Below are 19,978 nucleotides of genomic sequence, written 5' to 3' on the forward strand. Positions count from 1 at the left end.
AAAATCATAATAATTGCCGGGAAAACCATAAAAACAACCGTTTTCTATTTCCCATACAAACATTTAAGAGTCAAGGGGTAGGGGTAGAGAGGGGTAGGGCAGGGGTAGAGTAGAGATAGGGAAGAAGTGCACATAAGTCAAAGCGAAGCTTGACCGTGTCCACTAGTATAGTATATAAATGTACTGCGTGAATCCCAATGTATACTATTATGTAAAAATCTTATACATTAGTCACAATGTACACCGTAATGGTCTGTACAATCACTTACTTAAGGCCCTATTAGAAAACTGACCTTAACCTATCCCTCCGCAGAAAGCTTGCATTATTTTATACACGATCCATCTAAAAAAACCAAAGGTGGAAACTTTGATCTCTATTATATTCTTGCAATGGTATACTACATACAATATGTACCACTTATCAATTTAATTAGTTAATCAATTTTGGTACAACAAAAATATTTTGTAGTCGCGAAGATATTATTATCAAATTATCAAGTACTCGCGCAGCAGTAATCGCGAGATGCATGAATTACCTCCGTGATAACTATAAGTGGTTTTACTTTTATTATATTTTCTTTAATATAAAGCAACATTGTAGATCTCGCGACGATAAGATAAATTCGTATGAACATATAGAATGTTTTTATCAATTCATTATTGACGCGAACAAAGTTGATTTCGTCCCAATAAAATAAAATAAGGTCAATGGGTATTTTAGGCAAGCAATAGATTATAATAATAGCAAATATTGATTGATCTAAAGGTGATAGAGGTATTTAATGATTCTATACTTACAATATTAACTTGAAAAATTCAAAGCTTATATTTACTTAATAAATGAAATTAAACCTTTATTAGGTTTAATTTCAATAACTTATAAAAATGTATAGTAGTACCTTTAGAAAATAAAAATCTTTAGATATATTATTTTTATTTCTTACTTATACTAATGGATATAAATAGTAGATTTTTTTGTATAAATTGTAACCATATTTATCTTAATTTTTGAAAGAAGTGTTCATTGAATATTGACATATCTTTTCTTAGTGGTTATGTCATAAAAACAATTGAGTGGCAAATATAGTTCTAAGGCAAGCAGAACTAACCCATAGAAATCTGAGAAATAACAACGGTAAAGCTGTTTCTATTACTTTATTATTTCTAATCAGAGTGCGATGAGTTTATTTTTATTCATTATATAGGCCAGCGCTTGGTTACAATGGTAAGCAATGATGCAGCCTATGAAGGAAAACCTAGGTGTATATTCACTCGTTACTTGAAGACCCATGTTGTAGGTGGTAGGAAAACGGAAGCTGGAAGGGTACTCCATAATTTAGCAACGCGACTCAGGAAAGGAGAGCCAAAACGCTTCGTACGAATCCAAGGGACATTAACTACGTATGCAAATTACTGAGATGCCTGGAAGTTCTGGATGATAAAAAGGTGAAAGGGGAACTAGTGATCGAAAAGTTTGTGGGCGCACTCTCAGAAATAAACCTTGTAGAAAACCGACAGGCAGGCAAATTTTCGGCGATGCTCCTTTGCAATTTTGCGTTAGTTAGGTAATGCTTCGTTACCGATGAATCTTATAGCTTGGTGATCCACTGAATCTAATCCATCCTATAAATGGAAGCAGTATTCCATGCACACACAAACCTTAGCTTGATATTAAAGCTATACCGGCGTGAAGTACTGATTAAGGATATCGAGCTTTTTACCAGCTGAGTCTGCCTTAAATTCAATGCATTCTCCTAAGTTGAGCTTGAAAGATATTGTTATTCCTAGAAGCTCAATACGGTCGGTGATCGGGACAGATGTATCTCGAAAAGTACGGGTCAGCTGATTCATGTTTTCACGATGAACAAACACGCCTGCGTTTTGGTAGCATTAAAATTGACTACAGTAGTAGAATTTGCGTTAAAAATTAACAAGAATTAACTAAAATATTTCATAGTAGCAAAACTTGTGCTAAATTATTGTATAATGATAGATTCTGTCTCACTGATAGATTCACATTAGATGGATTACCCTTTGGAACCAACGATCAGGTCATAATTAATGTTATCATAGTCAACTTATAGAAGTACAACTTGATAATGCAATTAAGATTTATGTAATTTATGATAATTTCCATGCGTAGTATTCCACGATGAAAAATAAGCCAACACAGACGATCTGAAATAACAAAACTGCATTTTTGAGGTAATGATGATAAACGCACGCTTGGTCATTCAAAACAATCAGAAGTTGATAGAAATAAAAACTACGTGTAGGACAATAAGGTTAAAGATAAACAAATACCTCCACCTGATACGTAATGTAAAAAATTTGAGCTAGAATAGAACTCACATGAAGTCTTCTAAATCAACTACATTTGTGTATTGGCATGCCTGACCATCGACGTTGTAACACATGCTGTTATAATCCCAGTCTGGTTTTTGGTGACAAGGTAGTGTCTGATACTCCTGTACTGGTTGAGTGTATATCACATTTGGATGTTCAGGCATTTGTTCGCAACGTAAGTTGGTCTGAAACTGGTGTACTGGTTGTGTATACGCCACATTCTGTTGATAGTATTGTTGTGGAGGCACATGATCCTGTATATAATTAGCTCTATTGAAGCACTGCACTGACAATTCACTATAGCCATTGTACATGTCGTAATTGCACAAATTGTTCACTGGCTGTCTAGCGCACTGACTGAGCATAGGACACTGCAAATTCCATCCTGTCTCTTCATAATTACCGACCACAGGACATCGCTGTGTTATGGGTTCCCCGTTCACGAACATAGTCGTTTGGTTTTGACATAAATAAATTATTAAAACAGTCCATCGGGCTACATAATCATCGGGCGACTGATAGCGGCAAAGATGTGCTTATCTTGCCGTTATAGCTGGCATGGTAGCAAAATTGATACCTAACTACACTTACTTGATAACGTAGCGTTGGATTAATTTCGAGTCTTCCTATCGAATGAAAATGATATAATGGTTCTCACTTTACATTATATTTCGGGAGTATGCGTCATGTTCGTTCGTAAGCATATTAAAGAGTAGGGACACAAAGGTAAGCTGAGCAGTTTACCTTTGTGTCCCTACTCTTAGACTTTACAACCAATAATTTCGATGAGAACACTTTGCATTGATTAACATGAGTTTTAAATTCATGAGTATTTTTAAGTTTGCCACTTCGCCTCTGCATCAGAAGTACCTACAAAGTCAAGAGATAAACTTTCAAATCAGTGATCACATCAGAGATGTTTCTGATTTGATCGTTTTTTTATATCTAAAGGAAAAAGTGTTATCTGGGATTAGTCACTCACAATATTGTGTTTCCCATTTCTGATATCTCATAGATTTGAAATACCTTCAAAGGTAATTATTATCCTGCTAAGGAGATGTATTTACTTACCTAATATTTAAATTAAATTTTACACAATATTATTCCATATTTTTGTTGTTACAAACCATAACAGGCGTTTTTGACAAATGCTGTATTTGTCATGCTGCTTATAATAACATGTTGTCTTTTTAACCGACTTCATAAAGGAGGAGGTTCTCAATTCTTTAGTAACCTATTAATATAAAGTACGCAAAAGTCGTGTGTATATCTTAGTTTAGATTGAGAACGTTGAAAAGGTATAGTCATCGTGTAAGTGCTGACAAATGTGACATTGATGGGTATTCTAATAATAGAGGTCAACTTTTCCTTCATATCTGAGGCTTATAGGCATAATCAATTTATTTTTATCAAGACACCTATCACTGTTAAGGCTGATAATCATCAATAGGAGTTACCTATTGTATAGGCATAACATTTGATAAGCAATACGTGTTTTGTTGAAACGATAGAAGATGCCGTGTGTACTTGACCATACAATCTCCTTTAAAAATATCAATATAAAAGTTCAAGAGTTCCAATGGTTATTTCATCTTGAAATAACCATTGAAATTCTTGAACTTTGCTTGAACTAATTTGTAATAGGTACAATAGGAAATTTAAAGTAACTTAATCTAATAATTATAGGTCTCTATAACTTAATCAAATCACGCCCACGTGGAATGGTGTCAAGAATGCTTGCATATGGCTGAATTTTCCCATTGGACAGCCCAGGCTGATTCTTAGCGCGAATAGAAATATATTCCTAATTAAAATGAAAATCCAATTTGTTACCAAAACATAAACCACCAAAATCCAATTTGTTACCAAAACATAACTTTTTTTTATTCTTTACAAATTAGCCTTTGACTACAATCTCACCTGATGGTAAGTGATGATACAGTCAAAGATGAAAGCGGGCTAACTTGTTAGGAGGAGGGTGAAAATCCACAACCCTTTCGGTTTCTACACGACTTACGACGTACGACGCTAAATCGCTTGCCGGTACATCTTTGCCGGTAGGGTGGTAATCAGCCAGACCTGGACCAATTAAGAAAATCTCAATCGGGCCAGCTGGGGTTCGAACCCAGGCCGTCAAACTCCATCGTGCGACATGTTAGTGAATTTATAGAAATGCTAATTTTTAAGTATTAAATTTATTTCGAAGTAGGTAACTAATTCTACGTGTAAGTATAACCACATTGTATTAAAATTGTTGTAATGATACCGTCTTGTTGTAATTAATGTCATTAAATGTGTTTTTATTGTAACTAATTTGTTTACGTTTTCACATAGATAAAAATGAATTATCCGAGCAAAGTTTAAAAAAAAATACTTGTTTACTGATCAAATGACTAAGACATTGTTAAGATTGCGGGGCAAAGTACTAAAAACCGCATCGAATTCGAGACAGACAGACATGGACATCAAACTTAAAACACACCAACCTTTATATTAATTGATTATGAAACACGGCTAAAACTCACGTGATATTACGTCGGAGTATGCCCGACTAGTTTCGAACCCATACGGGGCCCTTAGTCATGAGCTGGTTCAGTTTGGATCGTGCCGCGATGCAAGAACCAGCTCATGACTAAGGGCCCCGTATGGGTTCGAAACTAGTCGGGCATACTCCGACGTAATATCACGTGAGTTTTAGCCGTGTTTCATAATCAATTAATATGAATAACCTCAACTTTAGGTTATTGACGATTATTGACAATTATTCTCAAGTTTCTGAAAAGCTAACGGCAGCACCCACACGGCATACTATAGAACTCATTTACGCAGTGACCAACACACGATCAATTATAGTCGTGGGTGCTGCAGAAACGTGAGAATAATTGACCGTAATATGGCTAGCATTAGCATATCGCTCAACTTTAGGAACATCTTTTGTGCCTCCACGCTCGTGTTTCAAGTAGTTGTAGGATAGAGAAATATTCATAGCGACAGATATCTACTGTGACAGTACCTACTTCCCGGGAAGACCTCTATCACAAAACATTACACAGAAAAACTAAATTAGACGCCAACTGATAAGTACCTGTTAAGTAAATTTTAAAACTATTAAATTTATTATATTAAATTTATTATACTATTAAATGTATAAAAATTACCTATACAGATACTTTATAAAACTAAGACTACGATAATTGCGGATTAAAAAAATCAGATATAATAAATATAAATAGTTAACATAACGAAGAAATTTATAAATATCAAATGTAAATCTCTATGAATACAATGGCGATATTTCATAATTTTTATTTACATTTGATATAAGTAGTTGCCTACTTACAGTACAGTAAAATAGAATTAAGCTGAATGAAAGATTTGTTTACAATTGAATAAAAGATGGTATTATGATGGCTCTCATAAGCCAAAAAGATTTTATAAAGATAGAGAAATGAAAACAAGATGTATTAATGAAAAAAGATATGACAAATATTCTTTGAAAAAAAAAAATGTATGATTTTTCAGCTCATTTGATGTCATACCTAGTGATGAAACTTAATATATAGATGGGTCGGTCCGTTGATCAAGTAGCCCTTGGATATTTAGGTAAGTATATGTATGTCGGAGGATTAGATAATAATAGCGCCATCTTACATTCATTAGAGTAAATAATTTGTTTGCGATATCTGTTAGAAACGTCAAAGTACGTGTCGTTTATCTGTCAGTTGTTTATCTGTGGACATCTGTCAATTGACGATCTCTGAAAGAGCACGCAGTAGCTGTCTAGTTTATTTAGTTGAACGCTCGAGCTGGATTTAGTCAGTTGAGCAGTGAGTCAGTTTATCCATATAGTCAGGCCATTGCATTGTTAGTCACTCGGCTGGGAGGCAACACGAGCGGGGAAGGAGAGCGTTACCTAGTTTTAAAGGGATACCTTAACCCTACTACTATCGGTCGCCAGTCCGATATCCGCTCGTGGTTGACCCTTGCCATAAGACAGTTTATCCTGGGTTTCCATCTGATAGTATCAGCGGTATTCCTAATCAATATTTTAGTCAGAGGGTAGAACTGTAATAGTAAATCTAGTTATCATTCCAATAGTAATATAATAAACTAAACAGCAGTCTATTAAATTTATAACCAATATTGTTTAATCTAACTTTTGTTTTTATTTAGGAAATAAATATTTATTAAGGATCATACTACTCAAACTTCGGGGAATCGGAAATAATAGTAAATAAACCAACAATCAAACTTATAAAATACAAATTGCTGAACTGATTTTTGTAGAATAGACAAATAAATTCAAGTAGTAACCTTGTCGGACAATTTTTAGGCATTTTTTCTATCGGACTCACCAAAGTATCGAAGATGGTTTGGAAGCAAAACGCCTCACCATGGTTTGCCTTGTTCATGAATGTCACATAGACAACGTTTGATATTGAGTATCATCATCATTGAGGTCATCATCATCATCATTATCAGCCGATGAACGTCGACGACTACATACTACTATACTGGACATAGGCCTCGTGCATGGACTTCCAAACACAACGGTTTCGAGCTGCCACCATCCAGCGGCTCTCTACAACCCGCTTGATGTCCTTGGTACACCTAGTGGGGGGTCTACAAACACTGCGCTTTCCGGTGCGGGGTCGCCATTCCAGCAACTTGGGACCCCAACGTCCAGTATGTTCATTGTTCATGAATAAATATTGTATTCCCGGGCCCAAAGACCTATTCGGGAAGTACCTATCAAGGTATATAAGAGCCTGTTTCATCACCTCCTGGTTCCTTTAAAGAACCTTCTTCAAAGTGATCAATAGGTAGAGAATATTATAATGTTATTTTTCCCTTTCAGCGTGACAACGTCTTATAATTCGATGAAGCTATCTGCACACTCGAAAAAAGATGACGTCATGCGTCGTTCCCTCTCTAGGGTTGCCAACTTTTTTTACAAGAAATAAGTATATTCTGATCTATGAAAATTATTAAGTATTTTATTTTAGAAAAACGAACATTTTCTTTTGAAAAATGCAACGATTCCATTAGTATAGTTCTTATGACGTTGTCACGTTCAACTATCGTCAGTAAACCAACTTTGCAGACAACCGTTTTTGTTGACAACAGATTTTGTTGTTTCATAATTTGGTGCACATTGTCTTTTTGTCTGTCACTTGACAAAACTTAAAGGCTATCCAACGCCTATATGAAGATGGCGAAACAGGTAGTGTAGTTTAATAATAAATTACAATATACACAAATATTTATTGCATTGTCAAAACAACATTAACATTAAGTAGTAACAATTAAGAACCAGTTTACCGTACGAGTAGGTTGGTTCTAATTCGACGTGAACATCGTCGGCCGAACTATTAAGTTCAATGAACCGTGTAGAACATTCTGGAACTTCATAGCATATTATATGCAGTTGATAATATCGTCTGTATGGTCATTTGTTATCCCTAACTGTTAGCTAATAAAATGTATCCATTTCGTTATAAAGTTAAAGTAAACGTTAAAGATGTTTTGGAATTCTCTAGATGATTGTTACCTACAATTTTAAGGAGTTGAAACTTTTTGGAATGACAAATAGAAAGTTTTTATTTTATAGTTTGTCCGCAATCACAGATTAAACAGATAGAGGAACACGACGGTGTCGTAGCAGCTCTAAATACAAAATTCAAAAATAATACATTCTCGAGTCAGTACGACTCTAAGCGTCGCACCTTCAATATTATTCAAGAAAAATGGCGTCTAAGTTTTTAAATATTTTAAAAACTATTCACAAAAACTAACTAATGGTAATTATTGATTATTATTATATTCGTTGACGTAATCGTTGTTAGTGTTAAATATTGAAATACAAATTATGAAAAAAGTCTGTACATGCGGATGTTAAGGTGACGCGTGACATTTGATTTAAGGGTTTCACCGGCTTCATCACGCTGCTTGTAAAGACTCAATCTGGATTATTTCTTTATTCTGTGTCCGCAATATAACAATTAGCCCTGCTGAAGTTAAGAGATGCAGTATAACATGTTGCGCGCTAATTCGGAAGGGATTTTTCAATTAAGTCTTAACATTTTATGTTTTCTCTGTGGTCTTCTAATACGTCTTTGGAGAGTAATAACCAGAACTTTCACACCAGGATGAAATGAAACCAAAGCGTATACTATTTTACTATTTTATTATTTCTAGAAGTTATACCAATTTGTATCATCTTTGATTGATTTGTTTTGTTATAATATTTAAGTTGTCTCTACCCAAAATAGCAAAATAACTGAAAAATTGAAGAAAAAAAATTATGAGAATAATATTTTTCTCATATATCTTCAACAGACATATAAGACGTATATTTTAGTACTAGCTCACGCCGCGCGGTTTCACCCGCGTGGTTCCCGTTTCCGTAGAAATACGGGGATAATAAATGGCCTTCCTCGATAAATGGGCTATCTAACACTGAAAGAATTTTTCAAAACGGACCAGTAGTTCCTGAGATTAGCGCGTTCAACCAAACCAAACCAAACAAAACTCTTCAGCTTTATAATATTAGTATACATTTCATGGATTCACAGTGCGGGCATCCCATCGCGCGGCAGAGAGAAAAACTCCGAGCAGAGTCCTGGACTGCGAATGGGTGCAGTAGGGTTAAGGAATTCCTTGACAAATATCTCCCCCTCTCCCTTCTCTGCTCGCATTGTGCTCCCCACCTAACCAAATTTGGTGAGATCCTACTAGAGTAGGTACTAGAGAGAGACGAATATCTTAGCATTCCATGGATTCACCGAGTGGGCATCCCATCGCGCGGCAGAGAGAAAAACTCCAAGCAGTGTCCTGAACTGCGACCAATGGGTGTAGTAGAGTTAAGGAATTCCTTGACAAATATCTTCCCCTCTCAATTCTCTGCTCGCATTGTACTCCCCACGTAACCAAATTTAGTGAGATCCTACTAGAGTAGTCACTAGTCAATTCAAATTGTAGAATTTTATGTATTTGAGAGTATTTCCGTAAGGACAACGTCTATCGGGTCGACTAATAAAACCAAAGCGACAATCGTTTATCCAGTGACCAGACCAGCAGTTAAAGTGAGACAATCCTCAATGCTATTTCCATTTGACCTCATTCAGCATTGGCCAGGGATCTGACATTACGCAACAAAAACTACGGAGTGTTTACAAACATTTCCGTCATCAAATCCATTCACACCTGTTAAAAGAACAAAAAAATGTTTACGCTCTGCCCTTTGTTATTTATTGGGCAAGAATACTAACGACCTGTTGCTTCAATCGATCGGATGAATCTAATTGTCTACATCTATACCTACTAATGATAGCCATCCACCATCCAATAAGCTCACATGCCTGCGGCGCTAACGGCTTGACATCCTATAAAACAATGTCTCTACTTTAATAAGAGTGTAGTCTATAGTGTGTCTCTACTTTCAATTTCATTAATTAACAAAAATTTTGATGGGGCAATACATGGAACACAAAAAATAATTCCTTTCTGTCTCTTCGCGCTAATCTCCGGAACTAACTAAAAACGCATTTTCATCTTTCACGGATAGATAAGTAAAATGAAGTAGAGAAATATCTTTGGAAAAAAAACAAAAACGTTATGTAGGTAATTTTTAACCGAGTTCAAAAAAAAGGAGGGTCTCAATTCGAGTCTGTTATGCCTTATGGACATTCTTTGAGAAAAAATATAAATTTCTCACACAGTCCTGAAATTAAAGTAAACGCACAAGATTTCTATGTTATTTATCAAGTTTCATAATCTATGGTACCGTAAGGTAGATAACGTCCTCCAAAACTGACATTAACAAAAACTGTTTGGTATAAACTAGTTCATTTTATAACCACTCCGTAAAATAACAGCGAACATCAATTAAAAAGTTATGTACGTATCTGGATATAACCTCTGCCTTCGATTTGAAGGGCGTTCGAATCCGGTCCGGGGCATGCACCTCCCAACTTTTCAGGTATGTGCATTTTAAGAAATTTATTTAATTTATCATGTCTCAAAACGGTGAAGGAAAAATATCGTGAGGAAACCTGCATACCAGAGAATTTTCTTAGTGATATTCATTCACCCGCTGAGTGTCAAACTCTCAAACAAATAGAGGTTAAATTCGACACTCAGCGGCTGAATGATACCCTGGGGGTGCACCTACAACGTCTATGAATTCCACTGTTAATTCTCTACGTGTGTAAAGTCTGCCAATCCGCTTGGGCCAGCGTGGTGGACTATTACCCTTATCTCTCATTCTGAGAGGAGACTCTTGCTCAACAATGAGCAGAATATGGGTTGTTGATGATGATGACATAAAATAATATTTCATTTGTAAATTAAATATCACGTGTCTCAAATGACGAAGGAAAAATATCGTGAGGAAACCTGCATACCTGAGAAATTTCTTAGTGGTATTCATAAACGTTATAGGGGCACCCCCAGGGGATCAATCACCCGCTGAGTGTCAAACTTTCAGCGGCTGAATGATACCCTGGGGATGCCCCTACAATGTCTATGAATTCCACTGTTGATTCTTTACGTGTGTAAAGTCTGCCAATCCGCTTGGGCCAGCGTGGTAGACTATTACCCTAATCTCTCATTCTGAGAGAAGAATCTTGCTCAACAATGAGCCGCTTAGGAGTTGTTGGTGATGGTAACATAAAATAATATGTCATTTGTAGGTATATATTAAATATACTGATGCATATTTTAGATTTATCAGGATATTTTTACGTTTAAACTGCAAATAAACAGTGACATCAACATCCAGAATAGCCGGTGTCAATGAACTCTGATTATATTGATTGCAACTATGTATGGCCGACAAATACATGTTTATTATATTTAGGCACCCCATTTAAGTATTTTAATAATAAATAGTGATAAACGCAAAAAACTTCTAGGCTATTCTGTAACGATATGTTTATAACTCGCAAGTGCGAGTTTCCAATTTACCTCTATCTCTCTCTGTTTAACACGATACTGTAGAATGAGAAAGATAGCGGTGAATTCGAAACTCGCACTTGCGAGTTATACAAAACATCGTTAGAGATTAGCCATGCTGTAATGGATAGATGTTGCAAAAATACATGTTTGTTTTAGAGCTTGGCAAGTACGTTGATGACACTCCCATGATATGCGGGCGACGGGAAGAAAGGACTGCGCGAGTGTGAAGTCGTGCGCGCGGGGCAGAAGGAACCCACCTCCCGGCCCGCACTGACCATCATCGCGCTGACCGAATTTGCCAAGCTATAGTTAATGGATTAAGCAAAGGGTCCACCTGATGTTATGTGGAAAACATTTGCTTAACCATTTAGATGGCACACACATTATCTTCTACTTTTTTTCTATATTTATTTTGTAAAGGGTTAGGGGTTCTTAAGGCCCCTCCTAGTCTAAATATCCGTATTAGAAACGACCTTTACCCATCTGTATCTAAATGACGTCCAAAACATATTGCGAGTAATTTGCCTCAAAAACTCCTAGTCAAACTATCATTAATAAAAGTTTCATCAGAAAATTTTTAGGCATCCTACTCCCAATATATTTTATAACGTGCTAAATTTTATTTAAAACACTTTTCATCCATTAAACAGATGGGTGAAGGTCGTTTCTAGTTCGTATCTTTAACTATTCTTCTTTAAGTGTTACGTAATGGCCCCTAGTTACTGATGACCCCTTATATAATCCAAGTATTTTAAGATCGTTGAGTGGTAATCCAATTTACGCTGACATCTCTAATGCAGGGATTAACAGCAAATGGGTCAAACAGTGTGTCGAGGGATTAGGATTTTAAAAACATAATAAATTATTATTATTAGCCATAAGATAGCTGTAATGGTATCATCATCATTAACAACCCATATTCGACTCACTGTTGAGCACGAGTCGCTTCTCAGAATGAGAGGGGTTAGGCCTTAGTCTACCAATCTAATGAAGAATAAACATTATAAAGATATAGGGTTATAGGGTGACAAATAATAGAGAAAAGGATAAAACCCACAGTACCTAACCTAACCTAAAACCTATAAAACCTAAGTAAAAAATAATAACTTATGTTTTAACCTACAAAGTTAAAACATAAGTTGATTGCTTAACATTTAAGATACCTATATGTTATACCTATAAAAAAAATATCGTCATAATCGCTAACAAGATTATCAACAATCAAATCAATAATTACTATTTTAGAGGTTATAAAAGGATAAATAAATAAAATGGTTGCAAGATTGTTTGGGATAATCCATGTTCTACCTATATAATTAGTATTATTAATTACTATAAGGTATATTATGTGTTTTACAACTTCAACAAGTATGGGTATCAAATTATAAAATTATTTAATGGTCAAATTAACGTACTAAAGAGAGCCGTGATAGCTCAGTGGATATGACCTCTGCCTCCGATTCCGGAAGGTGTGGTGGGTTCGAATCCGGTCCGAGGCATGCACCTCCAACTTTTCAGTTGTGTGCATTTTAAGATATTAAATATTACGTGTCTCAAACGGTGAAGGAAAAACATTGTGAGGAAACCTGCATACCAGAGAATTTTCCTAATTCTCTGCGTGTGTGATGTCCGCCAATCCGCATTGGGCCAGCGTGGTGAACTATTGGCCTAACCCCTTTGATTCTGAGAGGAGACTCGAACTCAGCAGCTCGAGCAGCAGTGAGCCGAATATGGGTTGATAATGATGAATGGTCAAATTCGCGGTAAGCGCAACCTTAAATGAACATGCTCCAATCGTTATCAAATTTATAGATGTGACGCACATTGATAATGATAAATTCAATCATAAATATAAATACAATAGGATACGGTAGGTACCTGATCTTTTTGGTACAAAAACTGGGAGTAGGTACCTAACTATGAGATAAGGGAGACAACACATCTTTCAATTAACACGCAAACTTATTTCATATTCCGCACAAGGACTCGAACCAAGACCACCGTTATCCAAACAGGATACCTGAACTGAACAAAGAGGTAAAATCCTAATCTATTTTCTTTTCTACACAAACTACTTATATAATTACATTATTTTGAGTAAAATTGTTAGTACAATTAATTTGCATTATAAACCATGCAATAACTAGCTGCAATATAGTATTTAATTAAATTTATCATTCACAACCCATATTCAACTCACTGTTGAGTACAAGTCTGCACTCAGAATAAGAACAGTTTGGCTACTAAGCTACCACCACGCTGGCCCAATGCCAGATAGGCGAACTTCAGACATGTAAGAATCAAGAAAATTCTCCAGTATGCAGGTATGCAGGTTTCCTCATGATATTTTTCCTTCAGCGGTTGATACACGTGATGTTTAATTTTTTAAAATGCACATAATTCAAAAGTTGAAGGTGCATGCCCCAGACCGGTTTCAAACCTATGCCCTCCGAATAGAAGGCAGAGGTCATATCCGCTCGGTTATCATGGCTTGATCCATGATTAAAACATAGCAGCTATTTAAATGCAAGTGAACAGGAAGATACCTATCCTACATATACCTACATATTATATCTAAATACCTATTACAGAATTTGTAAATCCCCGTTGATGGAGTAAAACCGAGTTGTTATGATGAGAATATTTCCAAGGAATAACACAAATCCATGTTTACACTCAAAATTATTTCCTCATAATATGACGCCTTGTATTAAATGTGCTTTTATCTGAAGTCTTGTTAGTTACACTATTTATAACTCAGGAACGGCTGGACAGATTATGATGATACATGTTATGATTTGTGAGATCCATTTCCACTCCAAATAAATATTAGAACATCTTAAATTTATGAAGAAAATCCTTTCATGATTTTCATGATAAATTTTTTATAGAACTCGAGAACTTTCATCATTCTGTAATGAGCCTTTCCCCATATAGGAAAGAGAATATAGAGCATAGACCCACAACACAAAGCGGGTCCCAATATTCCCTAAGAAATTTAAGTGCTATGTGAAAAATATATACATATAACTAGAAATGAAACAAACAATAAATGACTATAAAATAACACAATTATTTAAATATATTCTACTGTAAATGGCTGTTATTTTATTTAATACAAATGAACTTTGGTCTTAAGAGATGAGATAGAAAAGTTATGTAACCAGTCACATAAGAATGATTGTCTGATACTCTCAAATCTGCTTAAGTATTTTAAAGTTCAGACCACTCCAAAACAATGTTTTACTACTTTAAATGTCCACTTAGCCATCAATACATATAATGGAAGTGAAAGTATTTATTTTGTACTAGCGGACGCCCGCGACTTCGTCCGCGTAAAAGTCGTTGTAAACTTTCAACTACCCCTATCCTACCCTACCCCTACCCCTACCCTACCCCTACCCTACCTTCTTCATTTATTCCCCCCCCGCGAGTCGCATCGAGCGCGGCAACCGTTACACAAAAATAAGCCATATAGCATGAATAAGTATTCACGCGCGATGGCTTAGCGTATTTCTTGTATAACTTTGGTGTTTCTTTACCGATTTTTATGATTCTTTTTTTATTGAATAGGTAATAATGTTAACCTTTTTAACCTAGGAATGAGTGATGAGTGTTATAAACATAAGAGTAGACAAATATAATTAAAAAGCTCCGAACTGCTAAGCTATCGGGAGTTACACGTGTTATTGTAAGTCAACCATAAAAGATAGACATATATATGCTGTTATGTTTTTATAGAGAATTTTAAGGAAAACATTTCCGTCATTCATGATTTCTATGTAGCTTTAACCATTAAAGCTGTACACTCGACGGAAGCTTAAAAAATTGAGTAACATCTCCCGTTTTCTCAACATTTCCCTTCACTGCTCTGCTCCTATTGATCGTAGCGTAATAAAAAGTATACTATAACCTGCCCAGGAGTATGTAGAATAATTGTACCAAGTTTCGTTAAAATCCATCCAGTAGTTTTTGTTTCTATAAAGAACATACAGACAGACAGACAGACAGACAGACAGACAGACAGACAGACAGACAAAAATTTTACTGATTGCATTTTTGGCATCAGTATCGATCACTAATCACCCCCTGATAGTTATTTTGGAAATATATTTCATGTACAGAATTGACCTCTCTACAGATTTATTATAAGTATAGATGGCAAACCACTTTCACACCTGATCTATAAAACCACATTGTTGGTTCTTGTACTTTTTCTCATATTTTCTGCAAAAACTAGACACAAGTAAGTACAACCTGAGTCTAGTGAAGAGGAAGTCAAAGTATGTATTAATTTTAACCATGTAGTTAGTGGCTATGTAAGGAAAAAGTTAAGTGAGGCAGACAAAACCTCATTATTTGAGATATTGCAACAAACCCATAATGTTCTAGGGGGTAAAGTAGAAGTCTACTCTGAAAACAAAATGTTTGCTGCACAATGTACAAAAAAATAACTCTGTGGGATAAAAATAGATTGGTGTTTCAATGTCGGAACAAACAAGAAGTTTTGCTCATACTATACTCATACCAGTGAGCCTGTATCATGACACAAGTACAAAGTGGAAAATACCTCCCTGAGGATTGATCACTTGTCTTGTTGTTGTAGATGCACCTCGAAAAATACAAGTGGAATATAACACTTATTGCCTCACCAGATGCCACCTCTCAAGTTACAAATACATTTTATATATATCAAGCAGTTTATGATGTACAATAAGATGCTAGAATGTAACCAAGTCGCTACAATTTAGATAAGTTATATTACTAATTGGTTTCTCAGTGGTATTGTATATCTAAGAGCTGTGGTAGCTCAGTGGATAATTACGACCTCTGTCTTAGATTCAGAGGGTGTAGGTTTAAATCCAGTGTAAGACATGCAGCTCCAACATTTCAGTTACATGCATTTTAAAAAATATTGTAAGGAAACCTGCACATGCAAATATGCAAGTATGCCAATCCACATTGGGCCAGAATGGTGGACAATTAAATTAATCCCTCTTCTTCTATGAGCCTTGTACTCAGCTGTGAGCTGAATATGGGTTAACTTGTTAATGATGAAACTATCTGTACCAAACATTTGCCAGGGGATGTAAATTGTTATCGCCCAAGCTTTACTTAATTTCATAAATCATCATCATAGATTCTAATATGTTACATAATTTAGCCTCTTATTCTATACATATTACCTTATTTAGAGCAATATTTAAACCTTTGTGTTACCATAGCTCCAAATATGGATGTTACTTATTTCCTTTTATAAATGTTACCATTGTAATTATTATCTTTTAACTATGCATAACGAAGGTATAACTGCCTTGTTGGTTCAACCTTAACCTCAGCCTCAATAACCTTGGTTGGTTGTTGGTTGTTTGCCTGTGGTTTCATATAAAGAGGTCAGGCAATAAAATACTGAGTCTTTCTTTCATTTTAGACATTTTCAGGCCAAAATAGGGAAGTTTTTTGTTTCAACCTCATGCTTTGGAGAGGATGTTAAGCCATTGGTCTCATCTTTATCATTAACATTTGATAGCAATTGTTGAATATTAATTTACCATAAAACACAGCTACAACTCACATGATACATTTGAGTATCCACAACCAGTTTAGAAATTCGAAAAGTAAAATAGATAGTTGAATAATCAAAATAATAGTCAAACAAGCAAAAGAGGGGATTTTTGCAGTTACTCGAGCGTGGCAGATGAACATAAGGGAGTATATCTTGCACGTTGCTTAGTACCTCCACTAAGTATGAGCCCTAATATTAGTGGGTATGTTTAGGGCCAACCAAAAAAAAACTAACTTCAGAAATACCCAACCAGCATATCAGATTAAGATAAGGTAGGTGAGTTGATAGCTAAACAGTGTGCATTTCGAAAATCTGACGATTTGACCATAACATAATGGAATGGGAGGGTTCCAAAGTTACAAAATAAAACCCTTATTTTTCTGTTATTGAGACACGAATGCGATTCATTTTTAACTAATTTTGAATGAACTAATCTCCTGAATAGGTCATGTTTTTTGAGGATTTCAGTAAGCCGAAGTAAGAATTTGAAATTGAGAAATTGTCTTTATAGTTTGTAGTTTTTTTCGCCACCACTGAAAGCATAAAAAGTATACAACCATTTATTCTTTCTATCATCTAATCTACCAAATCTAATAGATTTCAATGACGCCCTAGCGTCTCGGGCTTTAGCAACCCGGGCTCCCCTACTATTAGTTTTGTAATAATTTAGCACATATTTTTTTTATCAGTTATCACCACAAGCCTGCCAGACATTGGAGCAGTGTCGTGCACAAACATTCATATGCACTCTTATTTACGGAGAGAGGAATGGCCCTGCATAGGCATTACAATAGATAGAGAGATATATACAATAGATAGAGAGATATATACAATTGATAGAGATAGAGGGTCATTACAATAATGGTCAAAAAATTATAATAGCTCATAGCTTGATTTTTTTTTCTCTTTCAGAGATCAGTCTCTGGACCATAATCCGATCATTTAATTGAATTGCATTCAATTCAAAATAATCAAGAAAAATGCAAATGAATAACAAGTGGTAAAGTAATATTTCTACAATAAAAATATCAAAAGAAAAACCAAGAAAATAAAAAAATGCTGTAAAATCCATACAAACAACTTTTTTTACCAATGACAAACTTTATCAATGATTACGTAGATACGTTGACTGACTTTATTAGACGAAGTTTTTTTAATACAGTGTCATCATCCACAAGTAAAACACATAACAGCTTATTTAATTAGTGGTACTTAAGTGATTTAATTAACAAATGACATGTAAATTAAAGAGAAAGTTTATCAGGGACGTTTGATCGCTATAGTTACAGGAAAGTCTATTGGTAAGGTTATGTTTAAACAATGTTCATAAAACAAGCCTATATCTATAAAATTCTCAAAATATATTTGAAATTAAGCGGGACTTACCTTCTTTTTTGACTTGTGGGCTTTGGGGCCATTTCTGATTTTAACATAATGTCACTATTATGAAACTTCGCGATATGGGCACAATCTTAGAACACTGCTAAGGAGAGTAACATATCGCTTTTAACGATTTTTAATATGGATTTGTTCTGTTAACAGTCACAATTTTATTTCACAAATCACAATTTAGGTCATTTTATAGATGCACTACACAAACAAAATACACTTTGTTGTCGTGAACTTGCACAGTGGTAAAACCATAGAGCAGATTTGATTATAGATTATAGGGATTCATTTTGAAGAACAACCCAAGACAAGATAGAAGAACAGCAGGTGTTAACAGCTGTCAAAATATTAATACCCACATCGAAATTCAAAGGAAGTATAACATCGCAAGTTGGAAATGTAATGTCATTTTATTTCAAAATAAAATTAAACATATAATATCGTTTACATAGAAACACATTAAAAGCAACAATACAATGAAAATATAAGTGGTTAAAAGTTAACATATCATATTATTATACTCGAAATTAAAAGACTTAACACTATTTGCTCAGACTAAATATATAAGGACTTGTATAGCACCCCAACTCTCTAACAAAATTACATGTTTTTGAGGTAAACACACACATCGAAAATATTTTTAACCAATAAAATGTGTTTTTATGGCATATTATTATATCCATTGTCTGGCGTTTTTTGTAGTGAACGAGGTTAACTCACACTTTGAAAATGTTTAAATAATTTGTGCTCTTACTACACACAACTATAAATTTGACTACACACAACTGTCAAATTTATGACAGACTGAAAAACACATCGCTCAGACTATCCAAAGAATATTCGATATTATATATTCGATATAATTATATATATTCGATTGATGTTTTACTGTTCCGTCAGAAGAATTGACTCTTTTTAGTTTTTATGCCATTCAACTTCACAAACTTTTAGGGAGATCAATACGACTAAAACGATAACAACAATGATACATCGATTCTATAGAAACAATTTTTCTATAGAAACGTCTAGCGAGGCAGACCCCTATTTATTTCGTCTGAGACTATTTGCTTGCCTGCTTGCACATTAATACAAACACACACACAATTATAATGCACACAGATATATTTCGTTTTTATTCTTGTCTTGGTTAATATGTAGCTGATCTATTTATATTAATTATAGAAATATTGAACTGTAGAATAGCAAATTAGTGGAAAACTTTTTCCCTGTAAACTTTGCATTATTCTATTTTACTTGTACATAGTAACATTGTTACTATAGTTAGTCTTTAATATTTATGGTTCCTAAACGAATAGACTAGAACCGAAGGCTTTGTTAATTTCAATTTTTTTATCTAGATGGCGCAAAATTTAATTTTCCGGTTTCTGTTAATTTAAATTTAGAATATTTAGAATCAATGAGTTTAATTTGTGTGCGTGCCTAGGTAATAGCTATCATTTAATACGATTTATTTGGGATTTTTTATTAACATGTCTGTAGATTTTCTATTGCCTGAACCTGCCTTTCTGCTTCCTAAATCTGTGGCAGAATCTACAAATTTTAACTTTTTAAAAATGAAATCTAGTTGAAATAAACGAATTTTGATTATCGTAAGCGTATCGTGTAAATATTTTTTATAGGAAAATATTTGATTGTTTGTTTGTATTTTAAAGGCTCCGAAACTACTAAACCGATTTGAAAAATTCTTTCACTGTTGGG

The 19,978-nt window shown here is 34.7% G+C and overlaps 1 protein-coding gene across 1 annotated transcript in view; it reads right to left on the minus strand.

The window, feature by feature from the left end:
- LOC112058365 (hypoxia-inducible factor 1-alpha) overlaps window positions 1–18,530 on the minus strand; it is a 135,901-nt gene extending 117,371 nt beyond the window's left edge. The window contains exon 1 of the mRNA XM_052888141.1: window positions 18,257–18,530. Within this exon, the coding sequence (XP_052744101.1) occupies window positions 18,257–18,303 (47 nt within the window). The 5' untranslated portion in view covers window positions 18,304–18,530. The remainder of the gene's footprint in view (window positions 1–18,256) is intronic.
- Between the last annotated feature and the right edge of the window lie 1,448 nt (window positions 18,531–19,978).

This window comes from Bicyclus anynana, chromosome 21, assembly GCF_947172395.1.
Source record: "Bicyclus anynana chromosome 21, ilBicAnyn1.1, whole genome shotgun sequence".
In the NCBI taxonomy this organism is placed as follows: domain Eukaryota; kingdom Metazoa; phylum Arthropoda; class Insecta; order Lepidoptera; family Nymphalidae; genus Bicyclus; species Bicyclus anynana.